Source organism: Amborella trichopoda, chromosome 13, assembly GCF_054954075.1.
Source record: "Amborella trichopoda isolate Santa Cruz 75 chromosome 13, AtrichopodaSantaCruz75HAP2 v2.0, whole genome shotgun sequence".
Taxonomy (NCBI): domain Eukaryota; kingdom Viridiplantae; phylum Streptophyta; class Magnoliopsida; order Amborellales; family Amborellaceae; genus Amborella; species Amborella trichopoda.
In genome coordinates this window covers 12,020,024-12,040,484 of record NC_142348.1, presented here as the reverse complement: position 1 = coordinate 12,040,484, position 20,461 = coordinate 12,020,024, and the positions used below count along the sequence as shown (strand labels likewise).

General features: G+C 37.5%; 1 protein-coding gene across 2 annotated transcripts; it reads right to left on the bottom strand.

The window, feature by feature from the left end:
- Nucleotides 1-781: 781 nt before the first annotated feature.
- Nucleotides 782-19,098, bottom strand: LOC18432109 (histone acetyltransferase HAC1). Of its 2 annotated transcripts, none has more exons than XM_088855617.1 (17): nucleotides 19,002-19,098; nucleotides 14,734-15,185; nucleotides 14,176-14,281; nucleotides 13,622-13,931; nucleotides 13,048-13,527; nucleotides 10,777-12,711; nucleotides 8,801-9,097; nucleotides 8,416-8,694; nucleotides 4,612-4,740; nucleotides 4,267-4,467; nucleotides 3,919-4,061; nucleotides 3,466-3,778; nucleotides 3,004-3,143; nucleotides 2,693-2,774; nucleotides 2,111-2,503; nucleotides 1,800-2,017; nucleotides 782-1,609 (listed from the first exon to the last, which is right to left on the bottom strand). In XM_088855617.1, the coding sequence occupies exons 6-17, from the start codon at nucleotides 12,709-12,711 to the stop codon at nucleotides 1,495-1,497; spliced, it is 4,245 nt and encodes a 1,414-aa protein (XP_088711743.1). In that variant the 5' UTR covers nucleotides 13,048-13,527; nucleotides 13,622-13,931; nucleotides 14,176-14,281; nucleotides 14,734-15,185; nucleotides 19,002-19,098; the 3' UTR covers nucleotides 782-1,494. The 2 variants fall into 2 exon arrangements, with proteins under 2 accessions (XP_088711743.1, XP_006842284.1); XM_006842221.4 differs by having other exon boundaries at nucleotides 10,777-12,668.
- Between the last annotated feature and the right edge of the window lie 1,363 nt (nucleotides 19,099-20,461).

The window sequence follows — 20,461 nt, the reverse complement described above, 5'->3', positions numbered from 1 at the left end:
TGAAAAAAACCACCCTCCTTACGCCAATCACCTTCTTCCCAAAAACTGGGAGAGAGAGAGAGGGGGCCTGGCCTAGCCGGGTTGGGATTGAGAAAGATCTTCAGACCTGTCCAGGGCCAAGCCCAAAAAATATACTTTGGCCCAATGGCAGCCCCTCAGCTAAGATGTCATTTTTCACAAGTAATATATACAATATCATTTACTTTCGATACAAAAAGTCACAATTATTATTGACTGTTAGATGTGAAATGATATAATGTTGGATGTGAAATTAGATGGTTTAAGATAGTGCGGCAAAAAATCCAAAATTAATTTTGACAATTTAATTTATTGGATGACTAAAAATGACTTTCCACCTCCTAGTACTAAAAAAAAGTGGTACAATCCCATTTCCGCATCTGAAATATTTTAAACTGATAAACTTTCGATATCACAGAAGGCTCGAAATTATTGTAAAATGTAGTAAGCTGGTTGCTCATTGTCTTGAATCCCAACAATGAGCATGAAAGAATGCAAATAGAGTAGGACACCCCTTTACCTTATCAAGCTGTCAAATCATTCAATCATATTTCTATATGGTAGTGTTCTGATCGGGGCCGTCCAGGTTATCATTAATCAAAAAATTGAAAATTCCAAAGAAGTCGCAAATTAGTAAACAAATTTATCATTAAAAAAGAAAAAGAATAACTTACTCAAATAACATACTCAAACAAGGAGGGGTACCTGGGAGCGTGCACGGGGCCGGAGAGAGAGAGAGAGAGAGAGAGATGCAAGGAGCATAGATAAAACAGGAATATTGCATTTCACAAAGAAAACCTTTGAAACATTACAATTAATCCGGCCAACACAATTGAATCTGTACAAACCTCTCAATCTCCAGTCAGGTACCATGGACCTTAAACCTTGCAGCTGAAAATGCAGTTTTATGTCTTTGGCTTCTGGTCAAAATGCTCTCCCCATTCCCTTGGTCACATAACATTATAGCCATCCTATTGCTATCATAGAGATAAATTTATAGTATAAGGACAGCACAAATTAAGGGCCTAAGGCGCCAAAAAAACTTGGATCTGAATTTCTGAGAAGACTTAATAACAAATTAAGGACATATAGTACATTCGACACCAGGGATGGAAACGAGCATGAGTTACAGGACTAAAATCAAAGAATCACTCATTGATACTTGGGGCTGAGACTGATTGATACTCCTAAGTTTAGAAAGGATACAGTTAGTGTCGAGCACGATGATACCTTTGGCTGGAACCTCCGTTAATCACTAGAGGGGGCCAGGGACTGGCAGGCACAAAAGGTGCATCTCTCTCTCTCTCTCTCTCTCTCTCTCTCATTATCTTGCCTGCAAAATTCCAATTCCCCAGCATTCTCCTAGAAACTAGAGACCCAACGAGCCGGCTGCTGCTTTCCCATACTTTTCCAATAAATAACAGGAGAGCAGCTGCTTCACCATGCATCTCTCCTTTTGACTCTGTACACAATAAATTAGCCTGCGCCCCCTGCAACCTCTGCAGCTCTCTGTCTCATCATTTCCATTACTGCAGCTCTTCGTCGAGAATCAGATTGCTGCTGCAACCTTCTAAGGTGCTCCTTCAAATCCCTGTAAGTCCACCACAAAAGGTACTCTTTTGTCAATGCCAAAAAATAACTCAAAATACACATTCCTTCTGTTGACAAAAATTCCTCAAATAGCCTCTCTCCCTCTCTCTCTCTCTCTCTCTCTCTCTCGCTCACACACATTCTTATAATTGGGATATTAAAATAAGAGAAGAGAGGAAGATTTTACACACCTGCAACGAGGAACATGGCACTCTGATTCTTTACAAGCTCGAGCATGAAGTTGCAGGAGATACCACATTTTCTTACAAAGGACACAGCCACCAGAGGCCCGGACCTTGCACTGTATCCCATGGCGGAAGAGGCCTTTGACTTTGCGACAATGTGGATATTGACAATGGGGAGAGCGACACTGAGAAGCATGAACAAGAAGGTCGAGCATCCTTCGAAGCTGTAACAGAGATTATCCACAATTAAATAAATTTATTATACTCTATTTATTAAACTTTAAATGCATACTCATTTTTTAACTCAATAACAGTACCTGTAAAACCCGTTTCTGCCGAGCCTCTTTATTTTGTGCATCACGATCAGCCAGGGATGGGTGAGTTGTCAACTTATGAGGATGATCCACAGCCCCCTGCTTTTGATAACAAGCATTGCAAACATCATAATCAGGACAGACCTCACAACGCCATCCTTGGCCGGCTTCAATATCATGCTGGCAGATATTGCACGTAGTCACAAAAGCAGGCTCCGTGGGATTGTGGAGATGATAAAGTATCATCATTGAGGAATGTTTGGCTCGCCGCAAAGTATCATATTGATAATGGTTTCCTTGACAAAGGCTCAAAAATGCTTGCCTGGTGTCAAAGAACTCACTTTCTAGAATCTCATCTTTATCCTTAGTGTCTGCAGGTACATCATTTATCTCAACCTGTATGGTGTAGTTAAAACATTTAGAAGAAATCGCCAAAACTTTTGTGCAACTGACGCTATATACATTCTCAAACAACCTTAAAATACAAAACAACAAAACAGCAGAAAACCCTTTATCACCAAAGAAAAAACAAAGAAAAGAAAAAAATTTGATAAATGGAAATAGAATTTAGTTCAGAACACTCACAGGAGAAAGGACATGTTTTTCCCTACTATTATTGATGGGGTGTCGATCCTTCTCTTCGAGTTTTTGCTCAGCATCATAACACCTGCAACAGAATGAGTTTCATGATCAACAATTCAATTACACTAACAGAACACCCATTATCTTTCCAACAACACATGACAAGTATACATGTGACTTGTACTACCACTGGCTATTTCTTAACCATGTTCACAAGAAAGGCATTGAAGTTCCATCATGCACGGGAAAAGGAGTACGAATAATTCTCTACAAAATGCATTTACAAGTGTAATTCATTTACAAGAAAGTGTCACCTGTCACAGAGCTGAAAGTTTCTGCACTGATTGCACACCCAACGTTTTCCAGACACCATAAGATGGCAACAATGGGTGCATGCATGCTGCAAGTGCACCATGATGAAATCTTCCTTCATTGGTTGAATGGTATCTCCAAGCTATACATGGGAACTACAAGCTATAAGAAACAAAAAAAGATAGAGAATCTCGAAAACTAGGACAAGTGAGCAAAAATAAGATAACAGTCACCAAGAAGGAAACGAAAAAATATGCAATCTATAGCCACTGACTCAATAAAAGAAATTTCTTAAATAGATCATGATTTTTTATCAATTGACTAGCAACCACCATAGCCCCTATTAAACACAGCGAGACGTCTTACACAAAACCAACACTAGATAAACATTCACCACATCTATGATGAAAATTGAGGAATAGAGAGTAAAAGACTAAAGCAATAAAGATAGAGATAAAATTTACTTTTTCCATTAATACTGCATCCTTTGAGGCATTGCTTGAAAGATCAGCTTGAGCAGCAGCTTTTAATGCCCTTTTTGTAATAGTCTTTTTCGTTTTTCCTTTCTTTTGTTGTTTCCTCCCATCTTCTTCTTGTCTAAGTTGATTTATCATATCCTCTGCAGCACCTGGCCAGTAGTCACCATCAAAATATGGCAAACGAGCTGCAGTTACCTTCGCCTTAGATTCATTAAGGGCCACAAAGAAATGGTCATGTAAATTAGTCAGATCCACCACAATATCTTCCTTTGCAGCTTTCCGTAACATTGACAAGTACCTGAAACACAGTTATACAAAAACAACTCATAAGCTTCATAAGAACCTTCATGTCATGAAACCCTCAACACCAATCAAAAGCATGTCAAATATTTCGCAGCTGCCTACAAGTAAGGAAGGAGCATGAGAGGTAACACTCACCATTCCCGTAGCTTATCGGACTTCGGTGTCTTCTGTATCTCAGGATGGCAATATAGAATATAATCCTCACCCTTCAGAGGGGGGCAGGCCCATATATAGCAACTAGTGAAACCCCGTTTCTTGCAATACTCAAGGTATCCAATCTGTAAACAAATGTCATTTGAGTTCCCTTATCAGCAATCTTTTACTGTTCTTCACTGAATAGCCTTAGAAACAGCTTAATCCAACATTAATACATATTACTATTGAAGTTGAAGCCATTACCCATAAGTATAGTTACGGAAATTAAAATTTCAATCATTATACAAGAATAAGTCTGATAAATTTGGTGAATGTTGCATAAAGTACCAGTATTTCGTGATAAACAAAGGTACGGAGAGCTTCTCCTGTCACAGTCCTTGTCTCAGGCCTAAAGTATTTTACTGAGTCAAGATACGAAAGATATACACGCCTTTGATTTGGTAACTGACATTCAGAACCAAATTCCTGAACATACATGCCAAAAAGGCAGACCTCGACACCTTCAATCCTCTGGAACAACAAAATGACCTGGAAAATCAATAATGCGATCATCATCAGTGAAGTTCTCATAAAACCAAATATTCCCATCTAATATCACATATCAATTTTAATCTAAACTGTCAGAAAAAAGATGACTCATTTTATCACCATACAGGTGCTTAGGCACGTCACCTTGGATTTGTACGGGAATTCCGATGGGTAGTTTTGTTCTTGGAAAATCTCTAGAAACCTCTGTTTCACTTCCAATTTCTTGTCAACAGATGACACAACACGTATGACAAGTGCTTCTGCTCCCGGAACCTGTCAATAAAATGACAATCCATTCCAATAAATCAAAATCAGCAAATTGAGTTTCCAAATATGAGACCACAAACATGCATCCAATGCAACTGATTGAATCTTAAGGGAACTACGGAAAACTAGGATCCACTATGTCAGGGTATCATCCAATATGCAGCAATATGCTAGGGTGAAAATAGACAGGCCAAGGTCGTTTCACATCATCCAAATGGCAACAATTTAAAGAATATAAACTATAAAGCCTAAGCACATAATGAACGAAAACCAGAACATATGTGATTGAGGGCAAAGTTATTGTTATTTTTTATTTTTATTCAATTTTAAGGGATGTATATTTTGATATTAGTTTTAGGGTTTATTTTTAGGATTTTTAAGTTTTTTCGGGATTCTAGGGTCTTTTATATTTTGTTTATTTACTATTCATGATACTGTTCACAGTTATATGCACATTACTGTTCACAGTTATTGCTTACGCGTTATTGTTTTAAAGGTATTGTAGATTTTTAAATGTTTACTTGGATCTTAAGTTAAATTAAGGTTTCATAGGCTTATAAAAATTTGGATATCATATTTTGGGAGGCAAATGTTATGAGAATGAATTTTATTTAATGAAAGAAGAAAATTTTCTTTTCTTACCTTGATTTACAGCACCATTATTGCTGATTTTACTTGTTTAACGTTCAGGAAAAGGGTGGATTCAATTTCTCACCTTTCCTTCCTATATCCAATGGTATCAAAGTACGCGATCCGCACGAACAGTAATATAGCAAGTCACTGTAGCATGGGACTATAGCATGGTGTTGTAGCATCGATTTTTGTGGCCTACATCAACAACAAGGCCTAGATCTTGCTGATTTCAACAGGTTTTTGTTTATCATCTACCTAGGGTTTGTGATTTCGTGATCCCATGGCGGTAAGAAGGGGCCATGCAAGGCGGGTTTCGTAGACCCGATCCATGATCCCAGAGATAATAGAATTGAGGAACTTGAAATGAAAGTTCAACAACTGGTGCAACAATTTGTGAACCCCAATAATGGGCAGACAATGATCTTTTAGCCCAAGAGGATCTCAAGTACAAGCCTTTTTCACTTTCGCGCTCCGCGTGTGAAGTCGGGTGATGAGGATAGCGATAGAAGACCTAAACGTGGGGAATATCACTCTAGGGTTTTCGATTTGAAGGATGAGATTATTGATTTTGACACAGATTGCATAAAAAATCAGCAAGTTGTTGATTGAAATTCACCACCAATCTTTGATATATACTCAAACAAACAACAAGATTTCTTAGGAGATCCGATCTATGTTAAGGATCAAGCTGATGGTAAAGATATTTTGGAAGAGGGTGAAGAATATTGAGCGAAGGCAACAGAACGACTGATCCAAATCATGGCCATTGAAGATCTCATTAATACTCAAGAGGTGGAGCATTCAAGAGATTTCGAGCATTGGAATCAAAGTAAGTGAAAGCATGGTCGACTCAGAATTGGCACATTGTAGCCTTGGATCCAGAGAGTAATGAAATAAATGTTGAGAAAGCTTCTAAAGACCATAAAATTGAGTTTGGAGTATCTTACACAACTTTTAAAGGGAGTTCAAAGATATCCGTAATTGATAAATTTGCATTGATTTCCTCAATATACATATCAAGATCTATTTCTTGTTTTACCTCAAATAATATTTGAGCCAACAAAAAAAAAGAAGGTTGAAGAAGGTGGTTTTGATGCAAGGTTCATCTTAACACAATTCAAAACCCGAGGATGAGTTTTCTCCAACTAATAAAGAATGATGGAGGGCATTATTGTTATTTTTTATTTTTATTCAATTTTAAAGGATGTATATTTTGATTTTAGTTTTAGGACTTTTAAGTTTTGTTTTTAGATTCCAGGGTTTTTATTTTTTTATTTACTATTCATGAGTACTATTCATGGTACTGTTCACGTATTACTATTCATAGTTATTGTTTACAGGGGTATTTTTGACATTTAATATTGTTTTAGGGGTATTTTTTAGTCATAAATGTTTACTTGGATCTCAAGTTAAATTATGGTTTCTTAGGCTTATAAAAGGTTGGGTATCATATTTTTGTTATAAGAATGAATTTTATTTTATGAAAGAAGAAAGTTGTTCTTCTCTTGGCTTGATTTACAGCCATGTTCTTTCTCCATTATTACTGTTTTTACCTGTTTAAAGTTAAGGGCGGATTCAATTTCCCACCTTTTCTTCCTGCATCAATATGGTACAGAGGACTCCTCAACAGACAGAACCATCAAAAATACAACATAAACAATACAATGCAACAATAAGGACATAAACCCCAAAGAATATCTAGCTCTTCCAACACCAAAAATCACCAAGCGACAAAGCCATGAAGGCAACTTTGAAATACATAACAAGCACCAAAAGGGATGTGTTCCAATGCCCAACCCTCCCCTATCAAACCACAATGCTCAAAAATGACTCCCCCCCTTAATACAATCTCTTTTAGAAGACTCTCAAAAGTCCCGCAAAATCATAACAGAAGAAAACAGAGCCATAAATTTATTTGCTCATAGTGAGAGCAAGATGGACTCAGAATTATGAACTTCATAACACCTCAGGTTATGGAATTAAAGCACCTGAAAAATAGTCATATAAATTACACGTGTGCACCATACAGGTGTAAAATAAAAGATCACCAATGGCTGCTGATAAAATCATGGAACATACTGCAATAATTAAAAAAAGAGAAAAAATGCATAATATAAAAAGCAAACAAATAATATTACATTCCCAATTAAAATAATACAGGGGTGACATTCGGATCAATGATTCAAAAAGCAGACCGCCCAGAGCCTAGGCGGCCACTTAGGCGGTCCAGAAGGCCTGGGAGCATCGCCTAGGCCTAGGCTGCCAATCTGGGCGGCAGTCCCTAGGCGGCCGCCTAGGCGATACGGAACCCGCCTAGGCAGGTCCCCCGCCTAGAGGGTACGGAAACCGCCTAGGTGGGCACCCCACCCAGAGGGTGAAATTTTTTTTTTTTGTATTGATTTTTTTAAAAAAATATAAAGGGTTAGAATGATGGTTTTAAGTTCATTTGAAACCTAACTTATTGGAGCCCATTTTAAAGAGAGAGAGCCTCCAAAAAACTAGTTTTTGGTAATTTCTTTAGGATCGAAGGGTTTTTCAAACTTGACAAAAATTGATCAAAACATCGCCCATTGATATTAGATTTAATTTTTGATATTTTACAGATCTATTGGAGGTCTTTTAGAAGATTTTGAGTCCTTAGAAAGCATCTTTGATGGTGGAAGTTTGAAGATTGAGCAATCAAACTCAAAGTGCCCTAAATACCTAATTTTTATTTTTTATACTATATATCTTTTTTTAATTCAAATGGGCATCCTTTTTGGATTCGACTGGGCCACCCAGGTTCTGGGTCCTTTATATTCTTAACAAAAAAAACTCAGGAAAGACAAGTGAATCAATTCATATTGAGAGAAAGATCCTGGTTTTAGATGACAGGTCAATAATCAAATAGGCCATCAACACTAAAAAATGGCAATAATAAAGAAAATATTGCAGAACATATACCAACATCGACATACTTCTGATACCAAGGAAAAATTACATGCACATGATTTACAGTTGAGTTTCTCAGACATAACTGTCAAAGAAATCATCAACTTTTTGACTTACCTCATCGTAACTCTTCCCCAGATGTTTTGCCCTTTCTTGTCTCTCTTGCTTCAGCCTCCTAAAAAGTCGTTGTTCCATATGGTCACTAAGGATAGTTCTTGGCAAATCTTTTGCACCAAGAACAGCACTTTGAGGCAAAGGCTTCCTTTCTCCCCTTTCTATCTCTGATATATAGCAGTTAGGACAGGTGTATTCAGCTTGCCCACCATCATTCCTTCTGCCATTGAAAAGGGCACATATTTGATGCTGCCAAGCTTCACATTTATCACATTGAACCCACTGCAGACAAATAATAGGAGACCATGAGGAGAAAGATCTTTAAGTCGAGCAGAGAATGACCCAAACAGGAGCAAGAGAGAGAGAGAGAGAGAGAGAGAGAGCACACCGCTTCTTCAGTTTCTTCATCATTCCGCTTCTTTTCCAACTTTGCCTTCGGAATATTAGTGCAATCAACCTCAATATACTCTCCTCTTACCTCATTATAACATGGAATACAGAAATAGTGCCGAGTATCACCAGTGCCAAAGGTATAATACAAAGCATTTCTCCTAATACGAGCACCACATGGTGTGCAATATATAGGAGGTGGTTCAAAAGTGAGTTTCTCAACAGCACACAACTGACAAGAATTCTCACTCATTGAATTTTCCATTGCTTGATTCTTTTCAGCTTTTGCTTTACTCTGTAAAGTATAGAAGACCAGAAAAAGAGAACAATTAGTCCCCTGTAAAGAATAGACTACAGGAAAAGAGGGACGTAAGAAATAACTGTCACCAGTTAATGTATACCAGGTACAAATTGCAAGAATTACCAAAGATATTTAATGCCATCTTGAGTGGTTAGCAGGTGGGCAAACAGAAAAACCATAAATAACCCAAATAACCTACAAAATATGGGGAAAGAATAAGACCCGAATTATGAAGTAACAGTTTGCTTTAAAATTGTAGTAGCCTAACAAATAAATACACCTGGAGGCTGGAAGATATCATCTGTCAGGGCAAAGTATTCATTAAAACATGATTCAATTAACCTAAGTAGAAAGCCATCAAGGAGGTGATTCTATAAGATGATCAGTTCAAAAAGCACCACTTGAGCCAGAATGGAACCAACCAACAGGCAGGAAATGAGCACCAACAAGTGGCATTGTGTGGTCACTCTCAAAATACAACTGGGTAAGGTTCACAGAGGTTGAGTATCCTATGCCCCATAACGAGTGCGATGTGGCAAGTGCATAGAGATTAATAGTTCAACAGATCTCATGCAGATAATAACACTTAACAGCATACAGATGACTATGCACTCTAGATCTGACAACAGTTTGCCTCTGACAGAAAAAAAAAAGAAAGAAAGAAAAGAGAGGCCCAATTCTCTGTATAGAAATGAGTTGCACAGAACTTTCATACCAGTGTTTGAAGACTCAGAATTGGATTGGAACTCACCAGGGTCTTCAGAGTCTGAAAGACGAATCTTGAAAGACTCGGAGTGTTTGTTTAGAAAGCTGTGAAAACACTGGAGTCAGGCAACTCTCGTGCTTTAACACAAGACTCAGGCAACTCTCATGCTAAAGTGACTCGGGCAAGAGTCGATGTGCCAAGAGTTTATAGACTAGTTTCATCCATCCAAATATACTGAGAGACAAATATCAGTTTCATGCTGTATGAATTAGAATGATTTTCTTCATTACAAATATTTAAAAAAAAAAAAAATGCTTGTGTTTCTGTTGATATTTAAGAAACGGTGAAGTGGCATCAGTAGGAGGCAGAACAATGGAAAGGATGAGGGATGATGCACTTTCCAGAGAATTCCATGTCTCTATCTGTACCATCCTTCAGTGTTAAACAAGTGCTTTCCTGTGCACTTTGTCCAAAGATCCTCTCAATGTGTGACATAGGAAAGGTCACATTGATAACCATCCACAAATTATAGAAGTAGTAAGCTCAGGAGCACAAAGTAAGGGGCCCCAGAATATTAAGCCAAGAACTGATGACAACAGGCCATTGACCAAATTGCAGAAAGACCCAAATTTTATGTTTTAATGTATAAGATTGCCAATTCCATTAAGAGATCAGATAAATAATGAAATGCAGAAGAAATTACAATGAATCATTTAATATTTCATGTTGATTACAAAGTTATACATGAAGAATATATTTCCCTTATAGATTTAATCAAGGAAAAGATGGTGCTTATAAGATGAGTAAAGATAATAATTTCATATCAAATAATTTCATATCACACTCAAAACCTCAAAGGCAATAAAAAGTCCAACACAGATAAATGCACGATGCAGTACTGTAGCATGATATCAGATAGTCATAAGAAAACTTTCAATGTCACAGATGAAAGAATTAAGGGACTGACCTGACCAACCCATTGCCTAAGACCAATGATGTGCTCTCTAACTTGCTCTGGAGTAAACAATTCAGTTAACGACACACCCTTAATCTTTGGCTTTCCCATTTTACCAGCTGCTGCATTATCAATGGGTGCTACAGCAGTTTCAGGCTTAACGTCACTCTTAATTGGCTCAGTCTCCATCTGATCCGGCTGGTGTTCTTGCTTAGTTTGAATGACAACTTCACTGGTAGTAGAACACACAACCTCAGCCATTGCTGCAGCTGGTTGCCCTAGTTCAGCTTTTTTATCCTCGACACATCTTTCAAGACCTACTCTAGCTGCAACTACAGATGATTCCATCTTCATTACCACACCCTCAACTTTAACATTTCTAGAATCTTCAGCAACATGGCATACTTGTGGTGTTTCATCAAACTGTACTGGTGTTTGGCTTATAGGAGGAACAAACACCTGAGGCTCACTCTTGATCAAGGGAGCAGATGGTGACAAGTGCTCCATTTTCACTCTTTTCAGTGAAGATTGCAATTCTTCCGAAGCTTCAAAAGTAGAACTGATAGATTTCGTCGTTGTTCTAGTAGCATCTGCAGCATTCACAGTCTTCCAAGTACCATTCTTCGCATTTGATGGTCCAGATTCAGACGGGGCACGATTCAAAGCCTTATGTCGTAATATCATTTGGCGGAAAGGAATACAAACAGGGCAATCTGCATCACGACAATTACGTTTATGCCATAATAGACCCTTAGACTCACGGCAGCGAGGATATCCGCATTGAGCTTCATGACACTTTGCAATGTGAACCAACAACTGTTGACCAATTACACATTCGCGAGATAGGCAAGTTCCATGTGGAGCTTTACATTTACTCGCATGGAACAAAAATAGAAGCCACTTTGTTTGCTTATGAAATTGCTGTCCACGCAACTCACTGTTTCTATTCCCAGATCCACGGCTAGCACCAATAGGTGCTTCCAGCATTGGCGCCCCTTTTGAAGAATTAACCCTTGCACCCATAGATCCCTCTTGCAGGAGATGAGGCCTTTGAGCTTCATCTAGTACCATCAGTCGCTGCCTGAAATCTTCTTGGACATGCTTCTCAAGCGATGACTGGTCGGTAGCCTGCGAGTTATCAGCAGTTGGAACATGCCACTGTCCATGCAAGAGAGATTCGGCCTGTGATCCAATAGCGACACTGCTAAATTCATTTTGTTGTTGGTTTATTTGTTGGTGTGGATGCAAAGTCTGTTGCATTTGATGCGATGGCTGAGAGAGTTGGGAGCGCAACTCCTGGGGGCTTGAATTGTGTGAAAGAATCTGAGATCCTTTGGAATGATCTTCAGCAGCTGAAACCTGCTGATACTGGTTTTGTGTTTCAGTGAGCTGATACTGATCTGATATTTGCTGAAGGATACCATCATCATGGGGCTCCATTCCCTGCTCTCCCATCATCTGTCCACCCAGGTTTGATTGAGGCGGAGTTTGCCTCATTGCTTCATTCTTTATCAATACTTGTTGGTGATGCTGATTCTGTTGCTTCTGTTCGTGTTGATGCTGGGAAAACTGTTGATATGCCTGATGAGACAGCTGCTGAAACTGAGGTTGTTGGTACTTTTGAAGTGGTTGCTGAGATTGGAGTACATGGTCTCTTGTCATCTGAGGTGGCTGGAAATTCATCTTTGCCATGTGATCGAACTGTTGAGACTTGGTGTGTGAAGCCTGTTGGAGTGTCTGCAAATTGGTTTGATGGGATTGCAAGGCAGAGTGGGTCTTCAACTTAGACTGCAACCCGAGCGAATTCATATTCTGGTTAGTTGCAGCAGGTCCCATAGACGTGGTAGGACCATATAAATTACCAGTAGCAGAAAGATCAGCAGCATTCATTGCAAAACTTTCACCTGCAGGAGTACTTTTTTCTTTGTAAATGGTTACATAACCCATCTACTTAAAAAAATTGGAAAGGAAATCATACATTAAAAGAGTAACACATCCATCTACCATTCTCAAAAAAAAAGGACGACATCATATCCGATTGCGAGAATTACTTTGAAATGAGAGCAAAATGAATATATGCGGAGAACCATAAACTACTTTATGTACTTATTAGTTTTTCAAATACAGTGAACAACAACTTTTAACAAAACAAACCCAGCATATTCTCACATCCTAGATTGTGGGTTGCATCTCAATGCTTGACTATCATAGACAAGCTCATAATCATAGCAATAGCAAAAAAGCTGTCCTGAAGTGAAAAACAGGATGACAGAGGCAACTCACTCTGCATTAGTTGTTGCTGGCGTTGCCGTTCGAATTGCTGCTGAGGGGGTTTTTGAGAATTTCCAAAAATAGAAGAACTCAAATAATCATCAGATGGCCCAGTCCCATTCATTAGATGCATATTGTTCCCAACCAGGGGCAATCCACCATTCAAGGCTCCATTCGGAAACCCATAAGAAGGTTTTTGCTGCATGCCAGATCTCAAGCCAATTCCAATTTGGCCACTAAGATTATGCATTCGATTAGTTTGACTTCCAATATACGGCTTCGGAGGCTGTTGATGTGGCATCATAATAGGTTCCATAGAAGAAAAACCTCCTCCACTAGAGCCTGCAGGGTTCACCGATATGGATTGTTGATTGTTCAGTCCAGGAGTAGGGATCATCTGACTTCCAAGTCTCTGAATGCCCATTGACGAAACCAAATTGTTTCCAGAACCAATATTGCCAAGTGTTTGTTGATACCCATTATGTACAGGTCCTGAAAATATAGAACATGAAATAAAGAAACTTGTCACCATCTTATGAAGTACGGAAAAACATATTTAAGCACCAGAATGATTTGCTGTAATTACCATCAGACACATTAAAGGAAGTGCCATGTCCTATGCCAACAGGTCCATTTGTCATTGGTAACATGTTTCCCATGCCAACAGTGTTTGGTACCATGCTGTTACTACCCATGTTTGCCATCCCTTGGTTATCCATAGAAGAAGGGAGTGCAGGGCTCGTGTTGCTATTTTGTGATAGACCTGGAGTTGGTATCATTGTACCAAAGGATGATGAAGAAGTAACTGGATGAACTAATTGTTGATTGCGATTTGAATGTTTTTCCAAAATCACTTGTATCCTGCGCTCCAGTGTATCTAAATCCACGTACTCGTCCTGGTATTGAAACATAATAAATTCAATTCAATTAAAATTCAGAGACTTCAGAAAGCACATGAATAACCAATTCCATGTCCTTATACAAGTCCAAATAAATTTTGCAAACTTCCCTTGTAATTGAAATGTTTTTACCATAATCAGCATGGACAGTGTGCCATATGTACTTTTCTTCAGAAGAAATGAAGCCTAAGATTCAGAAAAGAAAGATAAACACAAACTTATTTAAGTTGTCATCTCCAACCTTAGATGGAGCATCCTTAAACAGGCCGGACTCCAAGCGTTTTACAAGATCGGGTAGCTTTGGCTGCCAGTTGGGAGCTTTTTGCTGCCGTTGCAGAAAGTGCAAGCTGCAGAAAGCAAAAATGTATGCATGCATCTCTCAAACTGGCCAAATATGAAAAAGAGATATTTTTACAGCTTCCGGCCAAATTTCCAGATATCATATACCAAAAATTGATGCTGTGTGTCTCCAGATTTTAACCCCACCAGAATTCAGAATTCCAGAATATTCAAGGATCACACGCAATATAGCATAGAATATATTACTGCACCTTCATATTGTCGATATTCAGAAAGGAAATCTTTGAATCATTTTTCAACTAATAATATCTACTGCCAAAGACAATTCGATAGAAAGGTCCCAATATCAAGAAAAACCGTTCACTATTATCAAGAAAAACAATTCACTAGAGGGCTGCCAAGTAATTCTCTTAAACAAAAGAAGAAGAATGGCTTTAAACTACATAGCATGGATAAATAGCACCCTAGAGAACAACCACATATGGTAAGTAAGACTTACATCCTCTCTTGCATACAGTTGCGCACTGCAATGACATCAGGGTCTGCATGCCATGATCCTTGAAAACCTCCTAAGGTTTGGACCTGGGAAGGCAGGGTGCCACCATTCTGCTGTGGTAACCCTGGTAACTGAGTACCAGCTTGATTAGGAAGCTGCCCTGAAATCTGTCCCGACATATGGGCCTGTACATGCATATTGCTGCTGCGAACTTCTAAATACTAATTGTGCTGAGAGTTAAAATTTTACTGTTCCACGACCTACACTTCCAACACTGGCCAATAATCATGACACAACCATGGTAACCATGTCCAAACATGCATGCATCCAAGAACCAAACAGCTATAACCCAGATTCCCATCTTCCAATGAACACTGATGCTATTTTTCCATTCCTATCACATGGCTTCAGTATTAGGATTAACAAACTTTGGAAATGGAATGGATTACTAATTCCTGCATAAAAGTAAAAAAAACGCAAATCAAATTTCACATAGGATGCAGCAATAAATATTTCAAATTGAATGCTAAACAAACTTCAGCTGAAGCAATTGACGTGCGATCATGTAAAGCTAAAATACTAGGAAACAAGCCAAAAAAAAAAATCTCATGTAAATACTAGAATAATTGGAAACAAACGAACAGATAAGATTTGAAATGGACAACCAGCATTTATATCGGGGCATTATAACGTAGATGAGAAAAAGACATAGGGTCAGACTATTTACACATTAAGCATGTAAAAAACTGTCTTCCATTCAATTATGAATAACTCACTTCCTAGTTGGAATTCATCAGCCACACAAATGGGTCCTGAGTCAATGTCTCAAGGAGACAAATCAACTGAAGAATCCTTCGAGCCCTATCTTATGCATTTCAAGCATAATGTTGAACTGCAGCAAGAAAGCACCAATGGCACTAACATATCCCTTTGAGGTGCTTAAGATTGTTATACCCTAACAAAATAGACAATGGTTAGTCCACTTCTTGACTAGGCACTAGGATTTGAATATTCAACATCTTATTCCTTGATGAATAGACCAAGTATCTTTTATTTGAAGGAACAGTTTTTAATTACAAGTCTACAACCAAGGAATAACACAGGTAATAGAAGCTGTCGACAAGGCATCTCAACACAACTTATAAGTAAGAAATGAGTCTATAATTGATGAGGCACCCACTCCTTCCCTACTTTAAATGAAAGTCATGTTTGGATTATATTCCAAGAGGCTCACATGAGCAGTCTACCCTCACAACAAAGGATCAGGGCATTTGGAGACTCAGCCTAACATAACATTCAGCCAATATTATCATAGGTGCGAATGGGAGAAGAGGACACAGTTCAACATATCGCAGGAAATGGCCAGTGTTGCAAATAATCACAGCACGTCACCGCACAGTATCACAAAAAGGTTAAAGAACTTACATGTCCAGGAAAAAAAATCCTAAAGGACTGCAAAATCAATTAACAGTGCCTGTCCTTCATAGTCGATAGCTGCAACTTCACTTGCATCCTTTGCGTCCTCCAATCATAATGAGACTAAAGTGGGTTGTGATTCCACTCTCTCAACTCCTATTGTGAATTACTTTTTCTTATAGCTCCAATGACTCTCCAGAAACTATCTCAAGCTGAAGGGTCTGTGATGAAACATCTGCCTCATGGTGAAACACCCGCCTCTAGCATTTTAGATTCTAGAGCATATTGTCACATGAATGGTGGCTTTTCTCATATTTATATGAGCAAGCCCCGATATGTTATAGAACAATTATTACTAATGGGTCATGGCTATAGGTTCCCAATATTTGGTGCAAATCAATCCATGTTAGCCCTTCAACTTCAAGTTGACTTACTTTATATTACCCTCTTTTGTTCACCATCTAGTAAAAGACCTTGTACATATCGGACAAAGCTAGTTGAAACTAATTGCTTGGTGTTTTTCCTTGGTCATGCAAGACCTAGTGACTGGGAGAGTAAATGCGGCATATTTTAAAGTGATGCCTTTCCCCAGTGTTTGATATGACACCATCTTCAACAGCTTCTCCTTCATCCCATGAAAAATGAGATATATAAGGCATACTCTCAATGGAAGCTGTGGCCTGTAGCATGTCAGATTGGATATCTTGTAAAGTCGCAATCTGTGTCCAATAGTTTATTAATATTATAGGAACCCTCAAATGTGCTATAAAATTAAACAAACATGCAAAATACACCACCTGGTATTTTCTTTAAATGATACTAAGGCTTGTAAAATCTTTGTTAGATGGAGGGCCATTCATATTTTATCGAATGCCACTTTATCATGAATCCTTGATTGACTAGCCACAAATGCATTTTCATAGATAGAATTACTAATTTTCCAAAATGTCCCTTCTCATCAACTATCAGTAATCCTTTGCTTTCCTTTTCGCTGGATAAGAAGGGAGCAGATATGGAGTAGAAACAGCACAACAAAGAAAACAAAAAAGAGGAGTTGAAACAGCACAACAAACAGAGTTCTCAGATAATCCATCCAGGATTTCTTTCAGAATTATAACACTGATGTCATCCCATAACCACGGTTTGAGTGCTGTTGTGGCAAAATTTTTTGGTGATGACCCAGGTTCTGGTCAGTGCTTCTTTAGTTGCAGCTATTTTTCCCTATTTACGTGCTCATGCCACCACAGTATGAGAGGGATAAAAATGGAAAATATCTATTTCTATCCATAGCACCCACATGATTCCAAAACACAGGCTGAAGGCAAACAAGGGTTATCCAACCAAAAAAATTATATAGACAGAAACTCCATGTCTGCCTATAAAGTTATGCATAAGAAATGGAAAGAAAAGAAATTAACAACTATAATCAAATCAATCTAGAAATAACACAGAAATACACACAACAGTAATTGGCATTAACTGAATCCAATAATTCAATTGCTTCTTCTACGAATGACAAAGAAGCATCAAAATAGTCTGTGAAGTAGATTCTCAGGAATGCCTTCTCTATCCAAAATCTTTGATAACATTTTTCAAAGTAAACTCTCTGTCCAAGTAAACTACCACAGTTCATGAGCAAAATATAACCATGCAAGAATAGTAAACCCACATGCACCCTTCCCTAAACAAATAAGCTATACATTGCAAGAAATTCCTTTGTCAACCATCAGATAACTTCTACGAGCTGAGATCTTATAAATCAAAAGTTGTTGCCAGAATGACCAACTTGCATGGGCTTCAAAGTCACCTAAATAGTTAAACATGTATTCTGAGTTGTATCACCTTCTTATGTGTTTTTAATAAGAAACATCCCATTGAATTATCTTCTACTTATAAGTTATTCTACCATTTTACGGTGAACCATGACACAAACAAAAATCCCACGTAGTTCATGTAAAATAAGTTTTATAAGTTTTTTCAAGCTAAGTTAAAAAAGTGCTCTTGAGCAACAAAATAAAGGTTGAAGAACCAAGGAGCAAGAAGGAAGATTAAACCTCCACTTCTCCAATAGGCCCCTAGGGAGATGTCCTCACATAATGTGGTTTTATCCATAACAATATCTTTCGTGCAAAATTTATCAGAAAAACAATTCAATACTCAGTAAGTTAAGTTCACATTTGTTAAATAAATTCAAGGAAATTCACAATTATGCACAAGGATTCTACTACCTGTGAGGTAATTCTGAAGGAAAGGCTCGAAACTATATCCAGAAACCCTAAAATATCATATATTGCAAATGCAACCATGGAAAAAACCGCTCTTTTGGCACAGAGTCAGCTAATTAAAAATCATTTACCTCTCCAATTAATTTGGAGAAATTTGGAAAGACATGAAAAAAAAACTTAGATGTGATTGATGTGATCTTGATCATATCATTCAAATTAAAATTCGAAAGCTCTAAATTTAAAACCTTTCCAATGCGCTCATATCAAACCCTAGTTTTTCCTATAGAGAACACCGACTCAACTCAAAACTATCAGCAGCAATGGGGCAATCACATGAAAACAAGCATGACACAAAGTTTCAATGATAGCCAAAACTAAAACACCAAACCCTAACCAGTAGCCGTTCTCCATCGCTAATCACGACACAGGAACCAATCCAGCATCAAACCCAGACACAAAACACAAATATCCAACAAGAAATTCATCCTAAACAGTAATCAAGGTACAAGAAACAATAATTGAGCAAAAATGCAGACAATTTGTATCAACTACCATCAATTGATTTGGAAAAACAGAGCACGATTGAAAACAAAAAGATCAAAAGAAACGAGAGAATTGAGAGAAAAACACCTGCTTGTGTAGTAATTGATAAACGAGAATGAATCAGATGAAGAAACCCTAGCTAGTGCTTGGATTTTGAGAAGCTTCGGGCTCGCCCGCCACCAATGAAGAAAGGGATATTGACGCTGTGTTAAGAAGGTTTCCCATCGATTATTTTTTCTCGTCGTCGAGAGTTAGAAGCATAACATACGAGTAAAGACGCACGTGCTGCCCACGAGAATGAGAGGCAGTGTGTTACGAAAAACATGCGGTGGCTGTTTCGAGTGTGTGTACTATGAAGAAAGAACCGGTGCTAAATTTGATTACACGTGTATATGCAAACGAGTCTAGATTTATTGATGCATGGGTGTAAATGGAAATAGAACCTATTACCTTGAAATTTCACTAACTGATTAAGTAGTGGATAGTATTTATGTTGATGTATAGATACCCGAAATGCTCTTCAATGCTTTCATATTTGTATTTGGTTTTAAGATTTTTTGAAATATTAAGATACAAATGGAGTGGGAAAATATGAGTGTCATGAATGAGAAAGTATGATTGTCTATCTCTTTATACTATTGACATCTATTTAGTAAAATTAGTAATCTTTATACTATTAGATATTTATTTAGTAAAATTAGTAAATTGTTTATATGATATTTTATTATCGAACATAAACATTTGACATGTCAAAGTCAATAATATAAAGAGGATATTATTTAAATTATAATTAGTTCATTTATACTTATATTAGAACATCAACATTTGACGCACCAAATTCAATAATATAAAGAGGATATTATTTAAATTATAATTAGTTCACTTATAATTATATTTAGTAATCATAAGATAAACCAAACAATATCATATATTATTCATGTTATAACCATCATAATTTTGTTAATATTATTATATGGCCATGTAATTACTTATACTAGTATAACACGTTTATAATAATTAATTATAATTCTAATATTTTGTAATTACTAATATATTTATTAAAATATTATTAGTCATCATCATCATCAAAGTCTTGTCCCGACTAATTAGGATTGGCTATATGAATCCTGGTTTGTCATTCTGCTCTGTTAATAGTCATACTCTCCGAGGATGTTTGGGTACGAAGATTTTAAAACATGGATTTCTAATAGTTTGGATATTGCCAAAATCCACCGCTTAGATTACTTAATGACTATGATACTTAAAATCAAAATCATGGAAATAAGACCTACTTTTCCATGATTTCATTTCCACAACAAAACCTTCTTTTTTTTTAATTTCCAAGGCCCATGGAGTTCACTCATTGGCTTCTTCTATCTGAAACATATGGAACATTTGGTAGGCATGAAAATTTTAAAGAGATAAAGTACCTAGGTCCCGTTTGGATAGGACGAAATAAAGAATCTTAGATATTTGAAATCCAGGGAAATTTATGGATTTTCAACATTAAGTCCTCAAATCTTATGTTTGGATAAACTATACAAAAT

Coding starts and splice junctions, on each gene's coding strand:
- LOC18432109 (XM_006842221.4), bottom strand. CDS start 14,927: ATGCATGTACAGGCCCATATGTCGGGACAGATTTCAGGGCAGCTTCCT. Junction 8,695..8,800: donor ATGAAGAAACTGAAGAAGCG/GTGTGCTCTCTC, acceptor ATTTGTCTGCAG/TGGGTTCAATGTGATAAATG. Junction 4,741..8,415: donor TGGGGAAGAGTTACGATGAG/GTAAGTCAAAAA, acceptor TTTTATTGACAG/GTTCCGGGAGCAGAAGCACT.